This window comes from Cupressus sempervirens, chromosome 8, assembly GCF_028749045.1.
Source record: "Cupressus sempervirens isolate cs-2001-9-10 chromosome 8, ASM2874904v1, whole genome shotgun sequence".
Taxonomy (NCBI): domain Eukaryota; kingdom Viridiplantae; phylum Streptophyta; class Pinopsida; order Cupressales; family Cupressaceae; genus Cupressus; species Cupressus sempervirens.
In genome coordinates, this window is record NC_143125.1 from 812,333,048 (window position 1) to 812,355,745 (window position 22,698).

General features: G+C 34.2%; 1 protein-coding gene across 1 annotated transcript; it reads left to right on the plus strand.

Annotated features, from left to right (window-relative positions):
* Nucleotides 1-32: 32 nt before the first annotated feature.
* Nucleotides 33-21,083, plus strand: LOC149544894 (uncharacterized). Its single transcript, XM_089796021.1, has 2 exons — nucleotides 33-36; nucleotides 20,455-21,083. Exons 1-2 carry the CDS (start codon nucleotides 33-35, stop codon nucleotides 21,081-21,083), a joined length of 633 nt encoding a protein of 210 aa, XP_089652147.1.
* Nucleotides 21,084-22,698: the final 1,615 nt, after the last annotated feature.

Here is a 22,698-nt window from a genome sequence, read left to right on the forward strand (position 1 = left end):
TGGGTAGAACTTATTTTTTGTTTTCATTAGAGATGGGTAATTCTACATAAAAAGCTAGTGCCATTTTATATGTTGTTTAAAGTTGATATCTATCTTAAAAGTCTAAATATTTTACATTTGCGTAATATTTTAATCCAAAGATAACTAAGAATTCATTGAGTCTTCAAGAACTAGGTAAAAGGTATTTTAAAAGGTGATAAGTTGGCCTTGTCCTTTGGAAAGTTTGGAAGATTGCCAAGGAAAATTTAATTTTGACCTACTAGGAATTCTAGGCCTAAGTTAGGGATATTGATCCTTTGAAGGTGTTGGGGCCTTGAAAGTGCATGAATCCTATTCAGTCATAGAAATGTTGAATCAAGTCTAAGTTTGAAGTCTTGAAACATTTTTACTTGTTTTCCCTTAATTGGCCTAGTTAAGGGCAAGTGTCCCTAAAGCCATATTTTGATCCAAGTTTTCCAAGAACCCTAGGAAAAGGGAAGGACCTTAGGAGGGTGGAGTCCACTTGGATAAGTAAAGGTCATCATTTGGAAAAGGATGGTAACCAAGATATCATCTTGAAGTGGGTTTGGGTACCCTTAGAGGTTTAAGAGCCAGGTGGTAGAAGTAGGCTGTGTACTTTGCATCAATAAGGGTCATTAGACCTAGGTGTGATAGCTAGGGTGTAGGAAGTCACAATGTATTTGGAAGAGTCACTAATTGGCCTAAAATTCAAGGTATATCTTACCATATGGAAATGATAAAGTTAAGGGATAAGTCTCTAGCTTAGGGAAGGGTCCCTAGCATGGAATTGCTAAGGGATAGCCCATTTAACAAGTTGGAAGTGTTAGAAAGTATTTTGCACATAGTAGAAGTTTTAATTATATAGGCGAGGATAGAAAAGAGTAAAAAACATATGAAGCAAGTGAATTGAGCAATGCACATATTGTTTCATCTTAAATAACAAGGTATATTGAGATCTAATTTTTTTTAAAAGGGTTCAAAGGTAAATTGAAGGTCATCATCAATATTATTTTTGTTTAACATAACCTTTCAATATGTTGCTCTTGATTTTTGCTTGGTAATAATTAAGTATAAATCTACACAAAAATACATTTGCATTGTGGCTCATGTCTCTTAGTGGTGCAGGAGCACTCTCACATGGAATGATGAAATAAGGTTCACCCTCAACCCTTTTGTATGGCCCATTAGCAATTTGGGTATATTATGAACTCGTTGCTCAATGAGGTCACAAGGGCACAATTTATGTAATTTGAATGCATATACTTATAATCTAGGGTATATTAGTTGTGTTGGGTCAGTCTAGACTCATTTGAATGGTTAAAATTCCTTTTAGGCACTAAAATGTAAAAAATGCATTAAAAGTGCAAAAGTTGCTATGCAACTTTGCAACTTTTTGCATAACTAAGGAAAAATGCTTCTAATATTTCCTCCAACAGTCATAGCCTTTCAAATATGGTTGGATAAGTTTGGTAAGACCTTCATATATCCATTTCAAGTGGGTGGAAGATACACTGTACATTTTTGGCATTGAAATCAATAAAAAGAACCTTATTTTCTGCATTCTAGGCTATTTTTATGCATGGTACTATCATGTATAGATGCCTCAGGATCTATTCTTAGTATGGTTGGATAGATTTTTGAATCATCTTTATAATGCAATTGGTTTGAGGTCTTCAAATGCTATAGACCTCAAGTTATTCCTATTTTAGTGCCGACAACCCAAAATTCAAGGGTTTTGATTGAAATCAAGATATAATGTGAGACTCCACCATAGGAAAATTATGGCCTTTTGTGAAATCCTTGTATTTTTAATGAACTTTAAGATGATTTTTTTCTAAGTGATAAGATGTAGGGAGAAGGAAGAAACATGATGCCCTAGATACATATACCTTGTATGCATCAATACACAAACCTTTTGTCCCAACATTTTAAGGCCTCAACACTCCATATTATGGTCTGTAACTTGGTAATAAACATATTTGGATCATTCCTCAATATATCCAATTGGTCTCATGTTTTTATCATATATTTACATGGTACCTCCTTTGTAAATGTGGCCTAATTAGTCCTCATGTCTAAATGTTGTCCCTATGGGTTTTGACAATTTGCTTGCTAATGTGATCTCTCCACTTTGGAATTTGATAGTACATTAGAAATAGGAATTAATCTTGGTGTTAGTCTTTTCTTTTCATGTTGAGCATACAAGTTGCAGTCCTAAGTCTCATTCCTTGGGCTATTAGGAATCCAAGAGGTTAATGAAGGAACTATGTCCTTTTCTCAGTTTGCGATCTTCAATTCCAGTTGATATGCCTATTCTAATGTAAGAAAATCATTTCTTGAGTCTAAGTTCTTGGTTCCATGTCTGGTTTAGGTTTCTTGTATTAAGTAATATTTGTTGTCAAGGTGCAAGTGTCTGATCTTGAGCCTTGTTTGGGCTGTCAAACCTTGTTAGGTTGTTCTTGTAGATTGTACTCTCCCAATCTACCTTGTTAGTACCCTACCACTTGCATCACTTAGGCCCTTTTGTATGTCTTTTAATTCTCTAGCATTATCCTCATAGTTACTAGTGTATAGTTTGTCTTAGTTCTCATATATAGTCAAGGTCCTTGACATCAATTAAAAGTCATAAGTTGATGCATTATCAAAATGCAATTGGGTATCACAAACTTGATTGCAAGTTTTCTCATGCCTAAGTGGTGGCAAGCCTTAAGACCCAACCAATAAGTCATCCTTCTATGTTGACAGGCATGTATTATAATCAAGTCTCTAGGAATTGATTGCAAGCTCTTTAAGCATCTTCATATGTCATTGGGTTAAGTCTTGCATCCCTAAAAAATAGTCTTGAAGAACTAATTTCATATCACCCTCTTAACACAATCATAGTTAAGTATTTGAGACTTGACTACATATGAACATGTATTGAACTTACAACTTGTAATGTAGCTCTAGGACCCAATTACATATTGTATCTCTTCTACACTTCCAACCAAGTCTTTAGGGTATGATTACATATCTTCTTTATAGAAAATTTTAGGCAAAGTGATTTAGAGCAAGATGGGCCCTTACAACTTCTATGAGAAAATACTCTGAACAATGTGTTTTCCCAAAGGTTTTCGAATGCAACCTTAAGGCTTAAGTTTCCCAAATCCAGTAAATGAATTATCCAAAGAATTCTTAGTAATATAATGGTTTTGAATGCCATAATACACCCCAAATAATTATTTTTCCAAATACCAAGAGCCTATCTCTAAGGTAAACCAATCATCCTAGCCTACTAGGCCTACAAGCCCCTAATTAGCTCTCAAATGTTGTCCTCTTGCATTTTTCTCCATATTTTTCCATAACATTAAGAAAATAAATTGAAGATTAGGATACTAATTTTTCTTCTCTATAACATATCAAAAGATGAGGTATGGTTATTTTGGACCAAGTCTTTGTTGTTACACTATGGGCCACTATTTAAGCATAAAAACCCCTCCATTTACAAAGGAACTATATGGAATAATTATCCCACAACCATACAACTTGGTAAAGTATCTTAATATGACCCTAAACTGAGGATTCATCAATTTTATTGAACCCATAAACTTTCTATATGTGCTTTTTATGAAACCCTCACCAAACAAGGCCAAAAACTAGGGCCTCTTCAAATCTAACCAAAAAATTCACTTTCAGGACCTTTTAGTTGATCCTACACCATGTTTATGATGACTAATTTTATTGTTTTACATAAAACCATGGCCTGCTTTAGGCAGATCTCCCACTGCTATACCTATGGCATCAAATTTAATGCATTTTTATGCACCCAAGCACTCCAAACTTGTCTAGTTGAATGATCATCAGCATCCTCTGACTATTCCCTGCATTAGTATGCATAATTACATATGATATATGTTAATAATCCATCCCCAAGTCATAGTTAGAATAGAAAGGGGATGGTTACATCATTTTTCTTGAAGGAAACTAGTGTAGGGCACCAAGGCAAATGGATAGTGGTCCTAGTTTTGGATTTGGAACATTAATAAGAATGGTGTAATAAGACCAAAATGTAAGGTCAATTGGGCTCTAGGTGCCATTATAAGCCAGAGTGTCAAATTGTACAAATGGGTCAAAAATAAGCAATTTTGGTGGTTTTTAAATGCAAATAGGATTTTTGTGATCCTTAGAAGGGTTTAATAGTCATTAGGGTCATTTGGTCAAGTCCTAGGTGTATAGGAAGTTAGTTGTCAAAAATTGTCAAAAATTGCAAAAATTGTCAAGCAAAACTGCAAAAATGCTAACAACTTTGAAATATGGTTGCAAAAATGGTTGTATGTTGGCATAACCATTTGAAATATGGTTATGACCATTGCAGACATAGAGGAAATGTTTAAATATGTTGTACATGGAGAGGACAACATGATGGTACAGACTAGTGAACATTTGCATGAATAAAACTATGATTTTCTACCATTTTCACTATTTTTCTATGTTGTATAGAATTGTAAAAATTGGGAGAAGGGATCAATTGACATGGTTGGATAGCCTGATGAACTAGGCTTCATTTTATTTTGGTTTGAAGGATTTATCTTTCCATTTGTTCAAGTTATTGCATTTTTTGTTCAAGTTGCTTGTTTGGGGCTGAATTTGCGTGTTTTGGGAAACATGCACGGTTGGAGTTTGATGCCACTTAGAGGAATGCAAGTTAGGGGAGTGTACTTTAATATGGTAGAGTTTTAGGCTTGGAGGAGAAGGTTTCCATGTTTTTACCAGTTGGCCCTAGGCTGAACATCCCTATGTGTTCAGCCTAGATTTGTAAGAGAAGTGGTGATTAGACTTCCAAACCAACTAATCGAACCTAGGAAAAGGAAAAAATAGAGATGTGGTATGGGGAGGAAGAGTTCCATGTAGTTGTGTTGGTTCTATGAACCCATATCCTAACACTTTCTTTGGAAAGCCAACCTAATTAGGCCTATTAGGTCTATGAACCAAGTGGGAGTTAGGACATGCTGGAGTAGGTTCAGCCCAAGATATTTTGGAGTCTTCAAGAACCTAGTAAAGCGTATTTAAAAAAGTAATTTTTTTGATACCTAATTTGGAAAGTTTGGAAGTTAGCCATAGAAAATTGAAAATTGACCTACTAGGATTTCCAGGCTTGATTTTGGGAATTTGGTCTTTTGGGGGTGTTAGAACACTAAAAGTGCATGAATCTCTATGGTATGAACCTAGTGATGTTAGTGCTAGCCTAAGTTTGGAGTTTTAAAATCAGATTTCACATTTTGCCTTATTTGGCCTAGTTGAGGGCTAGTGTCCCTAAAACCTACAATTGACCCAAGTTTTCTAAGAGCCCCAGAGAAGGGGATGTAAGGAAACTCAGGTGCAAAAATAGCTTCCTACACTAATCTCATAATGGAAGTATGATGCAAATCCTATTAAAATCTTCTACACTTATAGATTCAATATCATGTAAACAACAATATTGCAGCCAACCATGGATACAGAAAATAGACAGAGATAGGAACACATAACACAAGGATTTTTCGGTGGGGAAAAACCTTTCAGTAAAACAACCCTACCCCTTCAGAACTTTCACAATGTATTATCTTCAACATGAGGTTACAATACACTTGCAATGCAAGTTCAACATCAACAACAGAAGACTCTAGTAGCTACTTGCAGTACCAACAATACACCTTTTTCACATCGCATCTCTTCATAACCCTAAAAATGCTTATAACATTCACTTCACTTTAAGGCTACTCCCAAAAGGTAAACCATATTAGGGTTTTACCATTCTTCGAGAAATTTTTTTGGACCGATGACCTGAACCCCACTATTGGGGTAGAGTGTACAGTACTCAAATATCTTAGTTTCCACATGTCTTCACCTGTCATTGAATCTTCCTAACATAGCTCTTACGTGTCATAGGAATTTTTCATAACTATTTTAATCATTATCTCCTTACACACAATTCAAGATGTCGACACATCAACATTATTTGCAAGAAATACATTTTACAAAAAAAAAAAAAGAATAGGAATTATACAAGGTTGAGACACCTTATTCCTAATAGGGGAAAGACCTTATAAAAGTGGAGTCCACTTGGAGATATAGTGGTCAGCATTGGCTAAAGGAAAGTAAGCCTAATTGGCATCTTGCAGTGGGTTGGGTGTTACTAGGCACTTAGGAAGCTTTTGGTGAAAGAAGGTTGTAAGCTCTACATTAGAAACAATGTGAAAATGACTATCTACAAAACTTCATCTAAATAAATGAAAACATCAAATTGGACCTAAGTGTGGTAGTATGGGTATTGGATGCCATGCCATTTATTGCAAACTTGTAAACACAAAGAGTTTTATTGCTGCATTTCACCAATCTCACTATGTACATGGTCATTGTTCTCTTTTCATTCATGTTTGGGGGTATGTTACTGGCGCATAGCACCAAGGCACTTGGTTTATATTTTGGTTTTCATGTTTTTTTTTACCTACTTAGGCTAGAATAAACAACCCTTGAATGAGAAGTCCATGGTTGTCAAAGAAAGACACCATTTTGTATGCTTAAGGCTCTTTATTTAATTTATAAGCAAAAGTTGCCGATTAGGCAAATTTAGGATTTTTAATGTTTTTGTTCAATAAATCCTAGGACTAAGTTGTTTTTATCTAGTTTTAGATATGCTAAAACCTTTTCCAAGTCCTAGACATGGAATTAAGTGAAAATGTGAAAATTGCACTTTTTGTGCAAAGTTGCACTGTTGAAAATTGTAAAAGTTGCTCAAATTTGCAACTTAGTGGGAAAAGGGTTATAACTATTAAAATACTGGTTCTAACCATTAAAATATATATATATAAGAGATATATATACCTCATTTGTGAGGTCTGGAGGACATTAATATATAGATTGGAAGAAGTTGTAAAGAAAGAAATTTATTTTTTGAGTCATTTTTATTGTTGTTTGCATGCTGCACAAAATGTATGGAATTTTAGACTTAGATGTGATAAATTTTTGAGATAGATCTTTGAATCATCTTTCTTTTTCTTCTAGTCTCATCATTCTACATGTTTTCTAACTCAAGTTATTGTATTTTTAGTGAAACTAAGTTTATAAGACAACATTTTGGTGCACACAGCAAAAATGGGCCTCTAACTGCAATTTCCTTGGTTGAAATTTCATGTGCATTTTTGAAATGGTAGTTAGTAGGGTCCTTTTTAAGATTCCAGGGTTTCAAGATTGGAGGATGTGTTTTGTGATTTTTCCAATCAAGCCCTAGGTTAAGTACCATGAAGGATTTGACCTCTTGTAGCGTGTTGATTTGTGAATGGTAGGAGTTTGGGAATTGGTGAAGTGTTGAGCATTTGGAAATAAGTTATTTTAGTGTTTTTGAACCTTATTGAGCACTAAGTTCATTTCCACAACCCTGTTTCCTACTGGTTGCTTTGTAAACCAATCATCTACTTGATTGGGACATGCTTGGAACTAACAATCTCCATTTAAGCTGAAATCTCCATTTAAAGTTGGAAATGAGATTTTTGTTATTCTATTAAGATCATTAATATATTTTGACAAAAAATTTGAGGGATCATGCCCAACTTGAGTATCCTAGCTTACCAAGTCCTGTAAATGCAAAGTTACAATGTTGCTCAAAAAGTTGCTTGAGCAACTTTTGCAATTTTTGCTAAAAAGTTTCAAATGGAAGTTTGGGAAGTTGTAACTATCGATGCTTGGGTATGTGAGAATTGAAAACATTTTTTTTAAGGTTAGAAGGTTTCCATTTAGATTTTCATTTTAAAGCAACTTTTACAACTTTTACAATTTTACACAAAAAGTGCAACTAATGCAAAGTTCACTAGATTTCACTTCTAAGATTTGGAAAAGGTTCCAAACTATTAAAAACCAATTGAAAACACCTAATCCTAGGCTATCTTGACCAAAAACTCAAAAAGAATCAATTTGGCCTAATTAGAAACTTTTGCTCATATCTTGCACAAAGTGGCCTACACATACATATCTTGCTCATATCTCTATCACCGTTCATCATGGGATCAATCTATTTATTTCATTAGCTTTGGTGGCTAGGTAAACCCTAGCCCCAAGCTCATCCTATCTTGTTGAGTTCTCAAACATTCTCAGGCACATTGAACTGAAATGTCCCTAAGGGTTACTAAATGCCATAGGGCAATGATCTTTGATGGGGCATATCTTGGAGCTCGTGTGAGGTATGGATGCAATTCTAGGTGCTCTAGGACCATGTTGCGGAGACCTAAAATAACCTCTCTCTCTTTTTAGAGATCTTACTCCTTTTTTATTTTGCAACACCATCTTGCATGATGCCAAAACTTGTAGTGTTGGCCAGTACAAAGTTGCCAGCTGCTAAATCTCCCTTAGCATTTGTCATGGGATCAAACTATATGTTTTGTTAGCTCTGGGTGGCTGGGTAAACCCTAGCCCCAAGTTCATCCTATCCTATTAAGCCCTTGAATTTTCTTGGGCATGCCAAACCGAAACATCCCTAAGAGTCACTAAATGCCATAGGGTAGTGATCTTTGACGAGGCATATCTCGGAGCTTGTGCAAGGTATGGATGTGATTCTAGGTCTTATAGGACCATGTTGTGAAGACATACAATAAATTCTCTCATTTTTTGGAGATCTTACTCCATTTTGATTTTGTGATGCCATCTCAGGTGATGTTGAACCTCGTAGTGTTGGCTAGTACAAAGTTGCCAACTACCAAATCTCCCTCATTGTTTGTCATGGGATCAAACTGTCTATTCTATTAGCTTTGGGTGGCCAGGTAAATGCTAGTCCCAAGCTCATCCTATCCTATTGACCACTCGAACATTCTCGGGCATGTCGAACTAAAATGTCCCTAAGGGTCACTAAATGCCATAGGGCAGCGATCTTTGATGGGCATATCTTGGAGCTCATGTGAGATATGGATGCGATTTGAGGTGCTATAGGACTATGTTGTGGAGAGCTAAAATAACTTCTCTCACTTTTTTGGAGATATTAGTCCATTTTGATTTTGCTAAGCCATCTTGGGTGATAGTGAAACTCGTAGTGTTGGCCAATACAAAGTTACCATCTGGAAAATCTCCCTCACCATTCATCATGGGATTAAACTATTTGTTCTATTAGCTTCGAGTGGCTAGGTAAACCCTAGCCCCAAGCTCATCCCATCCTATTGAGTGTTTGAACATTCTCGAGCATGCTGAACCGAAATGTCCCTAAGGGTCACTAAATGACATAGGGTAGCAATCTTTGACGGGGCATATCTTAGAGCTCGTGCAAGGTATGGATGTGATTCTAGGTCCTATAGGACTGTATTATGGAGACCTACAATAAAATCTCTCACTTTTTGGACATCTTACTCCGTTTTGATTTTGTGATGCCATCTCAGGTGATGCTGAAACTCGTAGTGTTGGCCAATATAAAGTTTCCAACTGCCAAATCTCCCTCACTATTCATCGTAGGATTGAACTATCTATTCTATTAGCTCTAGATGGTTGGGTAAACCCTAGCTTCAAGCTCATCTAGTCCCATTGAGCATTTGAATATTCTTAGGCACACTGAACTGAAACATCCCTGAGGGTCACTAAATGCCATAGGGCAGCGATCTTTGATGGGGCATATCTCAGAGCTCATGTGAGGTATAGATGCGATTCCAGTCCTATAGGACCATGTTGCAGAAACCTACAATAATCTCTCTCACTTTTTGGAGATCTTAATTTGTTTTGATTTTGCGATGCCATCTCGAGTGATGCTGAAACTCATAGTGTTGGCTAGTAAAAAGTTGCCAACTACCAAATCTTCCTCATTGTTTCTTATGGGATCAAACTATCTATTCTGTTAGCTTTGAGTGGCTGGGTAAACCCTAGCCCCAAGCTTGTCTCATCATGTTGAGTTCTTGAACATTCTCGGGCATGCTGAACCAAAACATCCCTAAGGTTCACTAAATGCCATAGGGTAGCAATATTTGATAGGGCATATCTCAGAGCTCGTGTGAGATATGGATGCAATTATAGATGCTATAGGACCATGTTGTAGAGACCTAGAATAACCTCTCTCACTTTTTAGAGATCTTACTTCATTTTGATTTTGCGACACCATCTCAGGTGATGCTAAAACTTGTAGTGTTGGCCAGTACAAAGTGACCAACTGCCAAATCTCCCTCACCATTTGTCATGGGATTGAATTGTCTATTTTGTTAGCTCTGAGTGGTTGGGTAAACCCTAGCCCCCAGCTTGTCCTATCCCATTGAGCACTTGAATGTTCTCAAGAATGCCAAACCAAAACATCCCTAAGGGTCACTAAACGCCATAGGGAAGTGATCTTTGTCAAGGCATATCTCAGAGCTCGTGCAAGGTATGGATGTGATTCTAAGTGCTATAGGACCATGTTGCAAAGACTTATAATAACCTCTCTCACTTTTTAGTGATCTTACTCTATTTTGATTTTGTGATGCCATCTCAAGTGATGTTAAAACTTGTAGTATTGGCCAGTACAAAGTTTCCAACTACCAAATCTCTCTCACCTTTCGTCGTAGGATCAAACTATCTATTCTATTAGCTTTAGGTGGCTAGGTAAACACTAGACCCAAGCTTGTCCCATCTCATTGGGTGCTCAAATGTTCTTGGGCAGGCCAAATTGAATCATCCCTAAGAGTCACTAAATGCCATAGGGCAGTGATCTTTGACGATGAAAATTGGATATGTCATCTCATCCAATGATGGAGACTCATGATAGAAGATAAAGGGGTGATCATACACATCATTTTGAACATGTTATTTTTTTATGGCAATAAGGTAATCCTTATTTGTAAGGTCAAGTAAGTTGAGGTTACCTATAAACCCAAATTGCCTTAGTCCTAATAATTTTCCTTTTTTTATTGTTTTTGTTAATAAGTTGACTCAATAAGTGTTTTGAGAGTCATTACACCTTATATAGTTGAATTTTATCACTAAATGAAGTTAGTGGAAGATGTTAATGATCTTCTTGGTTGTCTTAATAGTCATTTCATGGGTTTGAAACATAACCACTTCCCTTCGTGAAGAGTTGTTTGAAAATCAACAAATTACATGTTGTTGCAAAGAAAATATAGTCATAGGATATTAGAAAATTATTTTCACTCATAGGATGTTGAAGAATCTCTTGGAAGGTGGTGCAAGTGCACCCTTTCAAGGCTTCCACATTATCATTTTTGGTGTGATGAACTTCTTTGAAGAAGTATGTGAATACAATAAGGGCATTTAGCTCATGCTTGTGTGTCCAAGCTAGGATAGGTCTTAAAGTTTCCTCTTTGGTCTCTATTGAGAATGGTACCTTGACTTTGGGTTGGTACCTTTCTTATCTCTTTGTTGGGGGAAGTTTTACTTAGGTGTTTTTATTGCATTTTAGGTGGACTTGTTTAGAAGATCAAAGTGCAAGAATAATGCAATGTTATGTAAATCCACCACCTTACGGAAGGGATGTTATTATGAGTTTGGGGATTCTTAGGTAAAGAGAGATAGTAAATTTTTCACTCCAAAGGATTTATTGGAAAGGCATAGCATGGTCTTGAAATGTGAGTCAAAACAAGACTACTCGACCAATAAAAATTGCCCCAAAATTGCTTGCAATTTTAAAAAGTTGCTGAGCAACTTTTTCCAATTGTTGCTAAAAGACCTACATTGTCAAGAAGCTTTGAAAAATCCATAAAACCTATCTCTAACCCAAGGAGAAACCTATTTATGCTTGGAGGAACCCTAATCAAGGGTTGAAAACTCATTTCTTGTACGAATCCATACTGTTGGAATGTATGTAGTAGATTGTGACTATTTTAGCACAGATTTTACTGGTTTTTAATCTTGTTTGGAGGCAAATCACCTGGCTTTTATCACTTTGTTACATGTTTTAGTTGTCTTATTTTTTTTTTTCCATTTTCCATGATTATTTATAGTTTATGACCAAGTTTTGAAAGGTTTTGTAAATTTCTTCAAAGATACTTGTCTGCTACCAGTTTTGAAGTTGTATATCATGAAAGGGCTGTAAGTCTTGTCTCCACTATGGAAATTGCATGGTCTTCTAGATTTCAAGGACATAGAATATAATGTATTACATTATGCAAGAAAGGGCCCTGAAAGTGAGTGCAAAAAATTCTTTGACCAAGCCCTAGGCGAGCTAGGCAATGCCTGACTAGGGACTGCCAGCAAAGAAAGAGCTCTTGAGAGCAAAGGTTGAAGAATGAAGACTTTCCCTTCTGAGTGATTGAAGACGGGTATGAGGAGGTTCTAACTTGTGGAGGAGGATTATTGATGAAGTATGGAAGGTGTCTTAAAAGTGGAGATAACAGACAACCAAGAAAACCCTACCAAACCCTCAATTTTTCTATTTTTGTTGTAAGGCTTGTAGGCACCCTGAGACCCTAAAAATCCTTCAGCATGGGTCCTATCTATAATTTTTTATTAAGTCTAGAGGTGTTGAAACTCTAATACAAAGGAATTATTGGCCCTAGAAATCTAGGTGGAGGCCTAATTAGGGGCTCTCCTTGTAGCCCTTTTGTGAAGAGATCTTGAAATCGGGTACAAAACCATTGTTGTTATCCATTCAAGCATAGTAAAAGTGCTCCACTAACATCTTAGGACATCATGGAAACCTTGTTTGGACTAAGGAGTTCTCTGGTACCCTAGTAGATCTATAAAACCTTTGTAGGGATAGTGTTCCTAGAAGAGTAAGGGAGTGATGCTGCAAGTTTGGATTAGTTAACCTAGCGAGGCAGTTGGGCAAGGTTAGGGGATGTTATAAGTAGAAAGAGATCCTATAGACCACATAGGTGTAGAGAAAATACCAAGATCCACATATAATATACAAGGTTGCATGGGGATGGAGGTACTTGGGGTACTTAAGGTGCGGGTACAACTATTTTTTATAATAGGGGAGGGGGGTACTTGGGTATGTCAAAATTTATTTTTAATTATACTTTTATATTTATAGAAAACTTGAATTTATGAGTCATGACAATGATTTTTCAAATCAAGAACAATGATAAAGTTTACAAATGTAATGTATTGTTTTCAGTTTCAGATATGTTAAATGTTTGTAATAATATTTTATGATTCATGTTTAGATGCATAACATAGAAGGTAGACTTTAAAAATGAACAAGAAGATCATAAATCATATGACAATGACGTATTGCAAATGATAAATTTTTGGCTTTAACATTGATAAAGTTTATTGTTGATCAATATTGTATCAAAGTTTCAAACTGATTAGGTATTGAATTAAGCTTGAAAACAAATAATAGAGAAGGAAAACTTTAAACATGAATAAGATCATAAATCATATGATGATGACATATTGGAAATGATAAACTTATACTTGAAAAGTGATAAAGTTTATTGTTAATCAATATTCTATCAAAGTTTTGAACTAATAAGGTATTGGATTAAGCTTGATAAACAATGAGTTGAGACATAAACAAAAAACTGAATTTTTTTTTTCAAAAATCTCAATCAAGGTTCTTAGCTATGATGCTCTCCACCGAGTACTCGATACTTGGGATATGTGTACTTGATACTTAAGTACATGGGTACAAGTACCAGGGGTGTGGGTACAAGTACCCATGCAACCTCATAATATATTATGATAACCAATAATGTCATACATGAACAAACATATAATATATTATGATAACCAATAATGTCATACATGAATGAACATATATTATATTATGATAACCAATAATGTCATACATGAAAAAACATATAATATAAAATGATAACTAATAATGTCATACATTAACAAACACATAATATATTATGATAACCAATTATGTCATACATGAACAAACATATCATATATTCACCAATAATGTCATAAGTCTAATAATGTCATGCATCAAATATATGTCATACATCAAATATAAAATGTCATATATACATCAAATGTATATCAAATATGTCCAGTAACAAAAAATCCAACATATATGTCCATTGATGCCTATACATGTGTGTCTATCGACTATATCTTCTCCTTCCCATAAGGGGAAGGAAACAAATCTCTAGAGGTCTTCAATCTTCGTGCGGAGGGAGATGATGGGATCTTCCTTACACACTCACTCGTCCTCTTGTTTAGGCTCTTCTCTAACTCGAGATGATACAAACAAAGTAGATATGAATAAATAATTATTATACATTGAAATCAAATATATGTACACACAAAATTAATTATTTTCTTACTGCCATCAAATAGTCACTCTGTAAGTCCACCTCAAAGGCTCACTGATGATTGGGTGTAACAAGACCCTACAAAAATTCAATCAATATAATCACTTATAAATAAAATTAGAAATTTTGATGCTGACTATTATAAACAACAACTAAAACCAAGAAAATTCTTTCATACCTTAGTCAATGGCTCTAAACTAGACATAGCTATAGCCACTCCATGATCGATGGATTGCCGAAGATGAGGAGGAGTCTCAGATGTCAAGAGCTTCATGTCATACAATACACATTAAATGTAACATGAAACATAAAAAATATATAATTAAATTAATTAAATTAACATGAAACAAATGTACCTCTACAAAGCTCATATCATGCCTAGGCTCGGAGTCCCTAGTGAATATCGATGGTCTAGTAAGAGAAGTGATGCACATGCATAATTTTTTTGTCAATCCTTCATATAATTAATTAATAAATATATGTATTAATTTAAATGATTAAACTGATACATACCTTTGGACTTGTTGACAGGATGAAAAATGGGGCAGGGGGATCTCTACTAGGGCCACCAACACTTTGACCCTAAATTTTGAACAATGTCAATACATGCTAATTAATTAGTCATTCACTATACATATGAAATGTGAACAAATTAGTTTATTATAATTGTAATTTACTTGTGCATCAATGCCAAATATCTCATTCAGGAACTGATCAATGACTAGCCCATCATCCATAGTATCTCCAGCATGACTGCCAAATGTGCATAAGGATTTGCATGATGTGCACATGTGACTGCGATGCACAAAAGGAACCTCCTCAACTAATGGACTCATGAAATGAATGAGGGTCTATGTCAAAGCATTAATAGTCCCTAGAGTGCTAGCCTCTACATGTTCCTTCACAACTAAAGGAATAATCACATGCTCACCTTGTGGCTTAACAATAAATGCCCTAACTACATTAGGGTCATGACATGCCCTGGCCTCTCAAATGATGACACCCCACCTCTACCCTGAGATTCTAATATATCAAAATAATTGGGGATATCCCCAAGGACAAATTCACAATACAATTTCCTTAAGAAATACATTGGGACCTCATAATTATTGCAGGGAGAAGCATCAAAGACCATCCACCATCTATCCCAAAAATTATTTCTAATACCATCTTGTATGCACCAATGGATGGGAAACCATTTATTTGTCTCTCTAACAGTATTTTGTTCACCAGGCTTTCTAAACAATGCACAAATGCTACCTTTTGGTATATATATATATATATATATATATATATATATATATATATATATATATATATATATATATATATATATATATATATATATGTATGTATGTATTTTACATTGCATAATATCTTTTTTGTTCCTCCCTCTTAACACCAAATATCTAACAGACCACTAACAGAAGATACATGGGTCATAATGGACTTGAGGGAGGATGCCAATTGTCCTCTCATTGGATTGGTTTGTCCACAAGCTTTCAACCTACCAATGAGTGCTTGTAATTTAGTTTTCCCTCTTTCTATTTCATTTATTATGTTGTCTTATGTGCCACGAGGAGGTCTTCCAATTAGTGCAGGTTGCAAAATTTCTTGTTCTTGTTGTTGAGGGTTTTCCTTTGGATCTTGTTGGGTATTTGTCAGTTCATTATTCACATTTCCTAATAAGAAACCAATTGCAATCTAAATAAATAAACATATTTAAAGAAAAATTGAGAAAAACTACAAAACAATGCAAAAACATATAAAACAATGCAAAAAGAAGGGTAGAAAATATATGGCGTGATCTTGATCTTGAACTTCGGTGATGAGGAGGTATTTTGAGGAGGCGGGTGGCGAAAATATTCAATTCCTTCAACTCGTGTATGTGCTATGGCTATGAAATCCTTGCAAAATAGAGTGAAAATGAAATGGGTTGTGGGTTTGCAGCCCATTTTTAATTTTGTTTTGTTTTAGAAAGCACGTACGTGCTATAGCACGTATGCGCTTTGTAAAACTAGGAAAAAATAGGTGTCATCTTTTTGGCACCACAACTTGGTCCACTTACCCTATTAGAAAGCCAACTCTTTTGACATTTGCTAATGTCAACTCATTTGACATTCACTAGGTGCTTTTGAGTAATGGCCTCCTGAATGTCATGTTGGAAGATATTCACCAAGTACTATGAGTAATTACCTCATAAAGTCAACTTATTTGACATTCACCAAGTACTCTATGTAATGGCCTTCTGAACATCAATTTGCATACCATTCACCATGTACTCAAAGCATTTATAAGGTATGTTCACTCATATTCACATAATGTGTACCATATAAACATCCACCATGAAAAGTATAATATATCATGATCTGCATAGAAATCGTAAGATATACATCATAATAGATTAACTTAAATTGAAAATCATCACCTTTTAATGACTTCTGCAAATACAAGTGATAGTCATTTGGAAGCACTCACTTCCTCATGATATCCATAGGTAGTGATAGTCATTTGGAAGCACTCACTTCCTCATGATATCCATAGGTAGGCCCATATAGTTCTAAAGAATAGAATTACAATGCTCTTGACTTCTATAATTTTATTGATTATTGGAGAATCCATCTTCAATACAATCTGCTCCCTTTTAATCAATACATCCAAGATCACTAAAGGTTAACAAAACCATCTCCTCTGTCTGCTCTCTCTCTCTCTTTCAATGTTGCATCTATTGAAATGGAAAACTCCTTTTGAATACTAATCTCCTCTGAATTTAAAATAAATCTTTCTTTTCCTACAATAACATTCTTGGAGGAAAAGATCAAGGCACATAATTCTTAAAATAATAATAATACCTTTAATAATTATTCTCAATAATAATAAGAACATTAAAACTTGATACTAAATTCATAATTAATTTTAATCCTATATATATATATATATGATTTGAGTTAACTACATCTAATATACTCATACTTTAACCGATAAGGATATATCTTATATCATATGAAAATCAAGTGCCCTAATATGTATGAGGTAAGCCTATCCTTTTGGGTTAACTAAGATTGAAATCTTGGAGGAAATTGACATTTGTCATATTTTTCCTCTTTCTTGATATTTGGTGATTCACGCCATGCTTCAATGTTTATTATATGGTCTTGAACTATCCATGTACTAATCTCCTTATTTATCCAAGTAAGCAACAACCAATCTTTTGTGGATTTACTTTCTTGTGATCAAGGTGAGGCACAATCCATCTTCATTTTTCTCATATCCATCAGTGATATGTGCCGTAGAGATAACCAACTTACCCAATCCTTAGCTTCTCACGATAGTTCTATGATCTTTATTTCATCTGCCAAGGTTTAGGAGAGGTTTGATAATTTTGAGGTGATCAATTACTATGAAGGATGCCACTATGAGCATGTTGAGTGGCGTAGTAGATAAGAAATTTAGAAGCAACGCTACATGGCCATTTGGATCATGTCCAGTCTTACATAAGAAAGTGAACAATTCAGAGTTCCTCAATACATCATAACTTCCAAACTCACCTTTAAGTAATTTCTATCCATGATGTATTACAATGAGCAGTGGATTTGGAGACTCTTACGTACTTCATCCTAGCCTGATGTCACCCCACTTACTCTTCTCTGGTACCCACAAAAAAAGCATGGCCTGAATGGGTGACTCGAACTTGAAAGCGGCATCTTTTCTACAAAATTTGGAGTACTTTCATTGTTTCTAATATCTCAATCATGAAACCATTCATCTAGTTGTGTATTCATGGAGGTTTCATCTCTTCATCAACATGGAGGCTCCAACCACCATTCAAAGAGGATCCCTCTAAAGTTGAGAGTTATTTTTGTGAGTCGTAAAAGTATATGATTTAGAAGTACAGGTGGTATCTACAATAGAATTATAGGTTGTATTTGTGCCATTTCTCTAGTCTTCATTGAATTTACATCTGCAACTAGGCTCTGATACCATGTTGATTTCTTAGGATCGATTGCAGATGTAATTGCATTGACATTTTGGTATATTCTTTTCAAATGCATCAATATCCTCTTATATATATTGTGAATGACACATGGAGAGACACGTCTCCTCATGAAACATGTCTATCCATTATAATTAATAAAATAATAAATTAAATATAATATCTCATATATATATATATCTATGTATATATATGTATATGTATATATATATACATATACATATATATACATATATATATATATATATATATATATATATGTATATGTATATATGCATATATAAATATACATACATACATACATACATACATATATATGTGTATATATATATATGTATGTATATATGTATGTATATTTATATATGCATATATACATATACATATATATATATATATATATATATCTATATGTATATATGAATATATATACATATACATATACATATATAGATATATAGATATATATGTATATGTGTATATATGTATATACATATATATTCATATATATATGAACATACATACATACATAGATACACACACACACACACACACACACACACACACACACACACAATAGTCTCATAGGTTTAACAGAGTGAAGCTACCAAACATCAATATACATGATTGAACATTTAACTAAGGTTCACATTTCACATTATTTTAAGCATTTCATTTAGATGATAAGAATCACTTATTGTTCTAGGTATTCTCATATCATTTACTATTAAACTAAAGTTCATATTTCATGTTGATTTCAATTATATATATATATAGTAAAAATCTCTTCCAATTCCAAATACCTCCACATCATTTAGATTATCATCATTATTCCTAAAAATTCCTTATTGCAATATGAGTGGATTAAGCATATGTAAATTCTTAAAATTTCAAAATTTCTATTTGGGTGTACTAAATGGGAATTGTAAATAGGAATACATATTGCAATTATAGCCCAAAAATGAGCATTTGCAATTCCATGAATTTATTTTAGAATATATAAATTTTTAGATCCATAATTCCCATCAAATTTTGACTGAACCAAACAAGAATATGAATAAATATTCTTATTTTCTATCCTAGAATAACAATTCCAAAATGTGTATTCCTATTCCATATTCTTATTCCCCCAATCAAACAGACCCTAATTTAAAAAAAATTGCTCCTTGTATAACACGTATTCTCATGTTAGAAGAAATAGTTCTCAATCTAGGTAAAATTTAGTAAAACAAGATAAAGCATTATATATTTGTACATGTTTCTTAACATGCTCGAATCATTATTACTATTTTTATTAACATAATGATAGGTATTGGTATTGGAAAAACTTAGGAGGGGTTGCGACTGATCACCCTATCATTTAGATCAATATAAACATACCATTTAGATCCATATGAACATAAGCCCGGAGTTTCATGTTAGCATAGAATACCCATCCACCATTGAAGATACCTTGAAATTGATTGAGACAACAAAACCCTAAGAAATGGAGCACTCATCATACAAACTCATGGTCAGCAATGAGAACAAGACGCCCAAATGGAAAACAATAGTCTTAGATCTAGAGAACACCCTTGTTTACTCAAGCTCCACAGTCATCCCCCAATATGACTACACAATCTTCGTGAGAGGCCATTATGAGCACTCAGCCCCAAGTGCAATCACATACTATGTATAGAAGAGACCCGCAATAGACCTTCTGATGGAAAAACTGGTAAGAAACAACTACGAGATAATAATATTCACCTCAGCCACCAAAGAATATGCAGACACCATTCTTGACAAGCTATAAATTGACATTATTCACAAAGCCAACATAGACATCCACCTCTACAGAGACTCCTGCCTCCTCTCTAACAAAGACGGCTACGTCAAAGACATCACAATCCTTAAAAGAGACCTCAAAAATGTCATAATTGTGGACGATAATCTGACAAGCTATAAACTTCATTCAAAAAATGCCTTCCCCGTGAAACCATTTTTCGGGGACTTGAACGATCGAGAGTTGTGCTGCGTCAGAGATCTCTCCATCATTGCGGCGTTGTCCTGCGATGTGAGAGAGACCATCAAAATATATCTGGCCATAGGTGTGTTGGAATAACATTAAAAATTCTTTTTACCTGCACAATATTTTGCATTTAGTTTTCTAGTTGTCAGTTTTTTCCTTCATCCTTAATAATTAGGGTTTCATTGATCTCTAGAATTAATAGACTAACTTAAATTTATATCTTGTAATATCTTGAATTAATTTATATGTATTCAAATGTGTATTTCTTGTAGATGATTGTAATAATTTGGAGTATGAGTTTTTACGTGCACATCAATGTGAATTGCATGCAATAGCACCGCAAAAGAAGATTATTGTTCTGGAGTTGATGAACACTTTGGTGAAGAGGAGCAAGGAGTTTATGAAGCACGATCTCACTATTTCGATTCATATCTCTGGAGAGCTTTGCATGACTTATATAAAGAAGAGGCCTAGTTTGGACAATCTTTTGGCTGAGCTGGAGCAAAACTATGAGATTGTTCTCTATACTCGTTATACTCGAGAACAGGCAGATCCTATTCTTGATAAGCTGGACATTGGTTTTCATCTCAACCGCAGACTTTACAGAGACTCTTGCCAAGATTATTGGTTGTGTAAGGATATTGGTGTTTCGAATAAGGATTTGATTATGGAATATGCGAGTGTGAAGAATGTTGTGATTGTGGACTGTGATGCTTCTACATTTAAACATCATCCTTGTAATGGGTTTCTGGTAAATCCATTGGAGGAGGATGATAGTTTGGATACTAAGCTATGTAAGCTGAAGGGGTTCTGTAAGGGGGCTTACCTCTATGATGATGTCAGAGAAGCCATTGCTAATTTTAAAAGGAACAGCAGGAGGCGTATGTCCTATTTTTGTTAGGGTAGAGTTTGGCTATTGTTATTCATTAGGTTTTAATTGGAGCTACCTTCCCGTTGTTAGTACAAGATTCTACAAGGAGTTCGTCTACATTACAATTATTAAATACATGGCAAACCCTGTAGAAAAATCTTAAAATCTTAACCTATAGAAGAATGTTGAAATCTAAGCTAGAAAGAAAAGATCTTCTTCACTACATTGATTAAAAATCTTTTGCATATTAATTTTTTTCATGAATATAAATTAGCATACGTATCTAATATATGTTTGTTATATATAAAGGTTGAATAATATTAATTTAGAGTCATTTTATTTGTTTCATAATTAATTAATAATAATTTGAAATTATATTTTTCTTATATGTATGTAAACATAATTTTTATCTGATATTTTTCTTTATTAATTGTATGTAGATATAAAATTGATGATATATCTTAATTCACTATATGTATGTAGACATAAATTATATGTAATATTTATTATAGAAGTATACACATATAAATTAAATTAACATTTAAAAGAATTAAAGTATCATAATAAAAATAAAATTAAGTAAACTTAAATAATAATTTATATTTATTAAAATTTATAAATATTTATTAAAATTGTTCATTTTAGTCTTATGTGTAAATTAATCTTACTTGATTATATATTGTTATTCTAATTTAAACTATGTATGACTAATAGATTTCATTCTGGAAAGTTATGACAAACAATTCAGTGATATTTGTTTTGATTTTTGTATTAATTATCAGTTTTTGAAGTAATTGATAGCAATAAAAAATATGGGGGGCTGACCTTGAAGTACAAAAAGGCTGATAAATCAGCCGAAGGTAACCTCCCAATCACCTAACTAATACCAACTTTAAACTTCAAAAAAAAAAAAATGTCCATAGTCAGCTTAACAATACTATCAGTCTTTAAACTAATATGCATAACAGACTTTAAAATAAAACAAAAACCCTTATAAAATCATTGCTATAAGTCCCCTTAATCAACATAAACATAAAGACCTCGTAGTGTACCAAGTTCATAGGCTTAATCATAAACACAACAAAAATAAACAAAAGATATAGGGCTACTTGCCTCTTCCAGCCCATGGTTGTCATCCTTCTCATGCACATCTTTGTCCACATCCTCCCCCTCTGCTTTAACTAGTTTGTCTAGGATGGTCTTTAACCAATCCTCAGCCAAGAACCCATAGATGGATCGAGTGGTCTTAGTGACTTTTTTCAGGTCCTCCTCTTTGTTGGCATGCAAAAAATAGAGGGTGGTGGCCACGAAGTGCATGACCTTGGTGGAAAACTCTACCAAGGTTTCAAACCTTTGGAAGATAGTAGTTTGGTTGTCAACTAGGTCCCTCATGGCTTTCTCCATCCTTTCTAGTCTCACCTTGCTATGGATATGCTTACCTTTCTTCCCAACACCTTAATTATTAGTTAGACAAAAGGTGAGTACATAGTTGTTTTATCTCATTGAGATTCGATAGAAAAATATATGTTGAAAGATATTACAAAATATATGATGTTTGCATTACAATTATTTGTAGGAGATCATAGTAGCTAAGTGACTCATTCCAAGTGTCATCAGAGTCATCTTCCACTAGGTAGTTATCAAG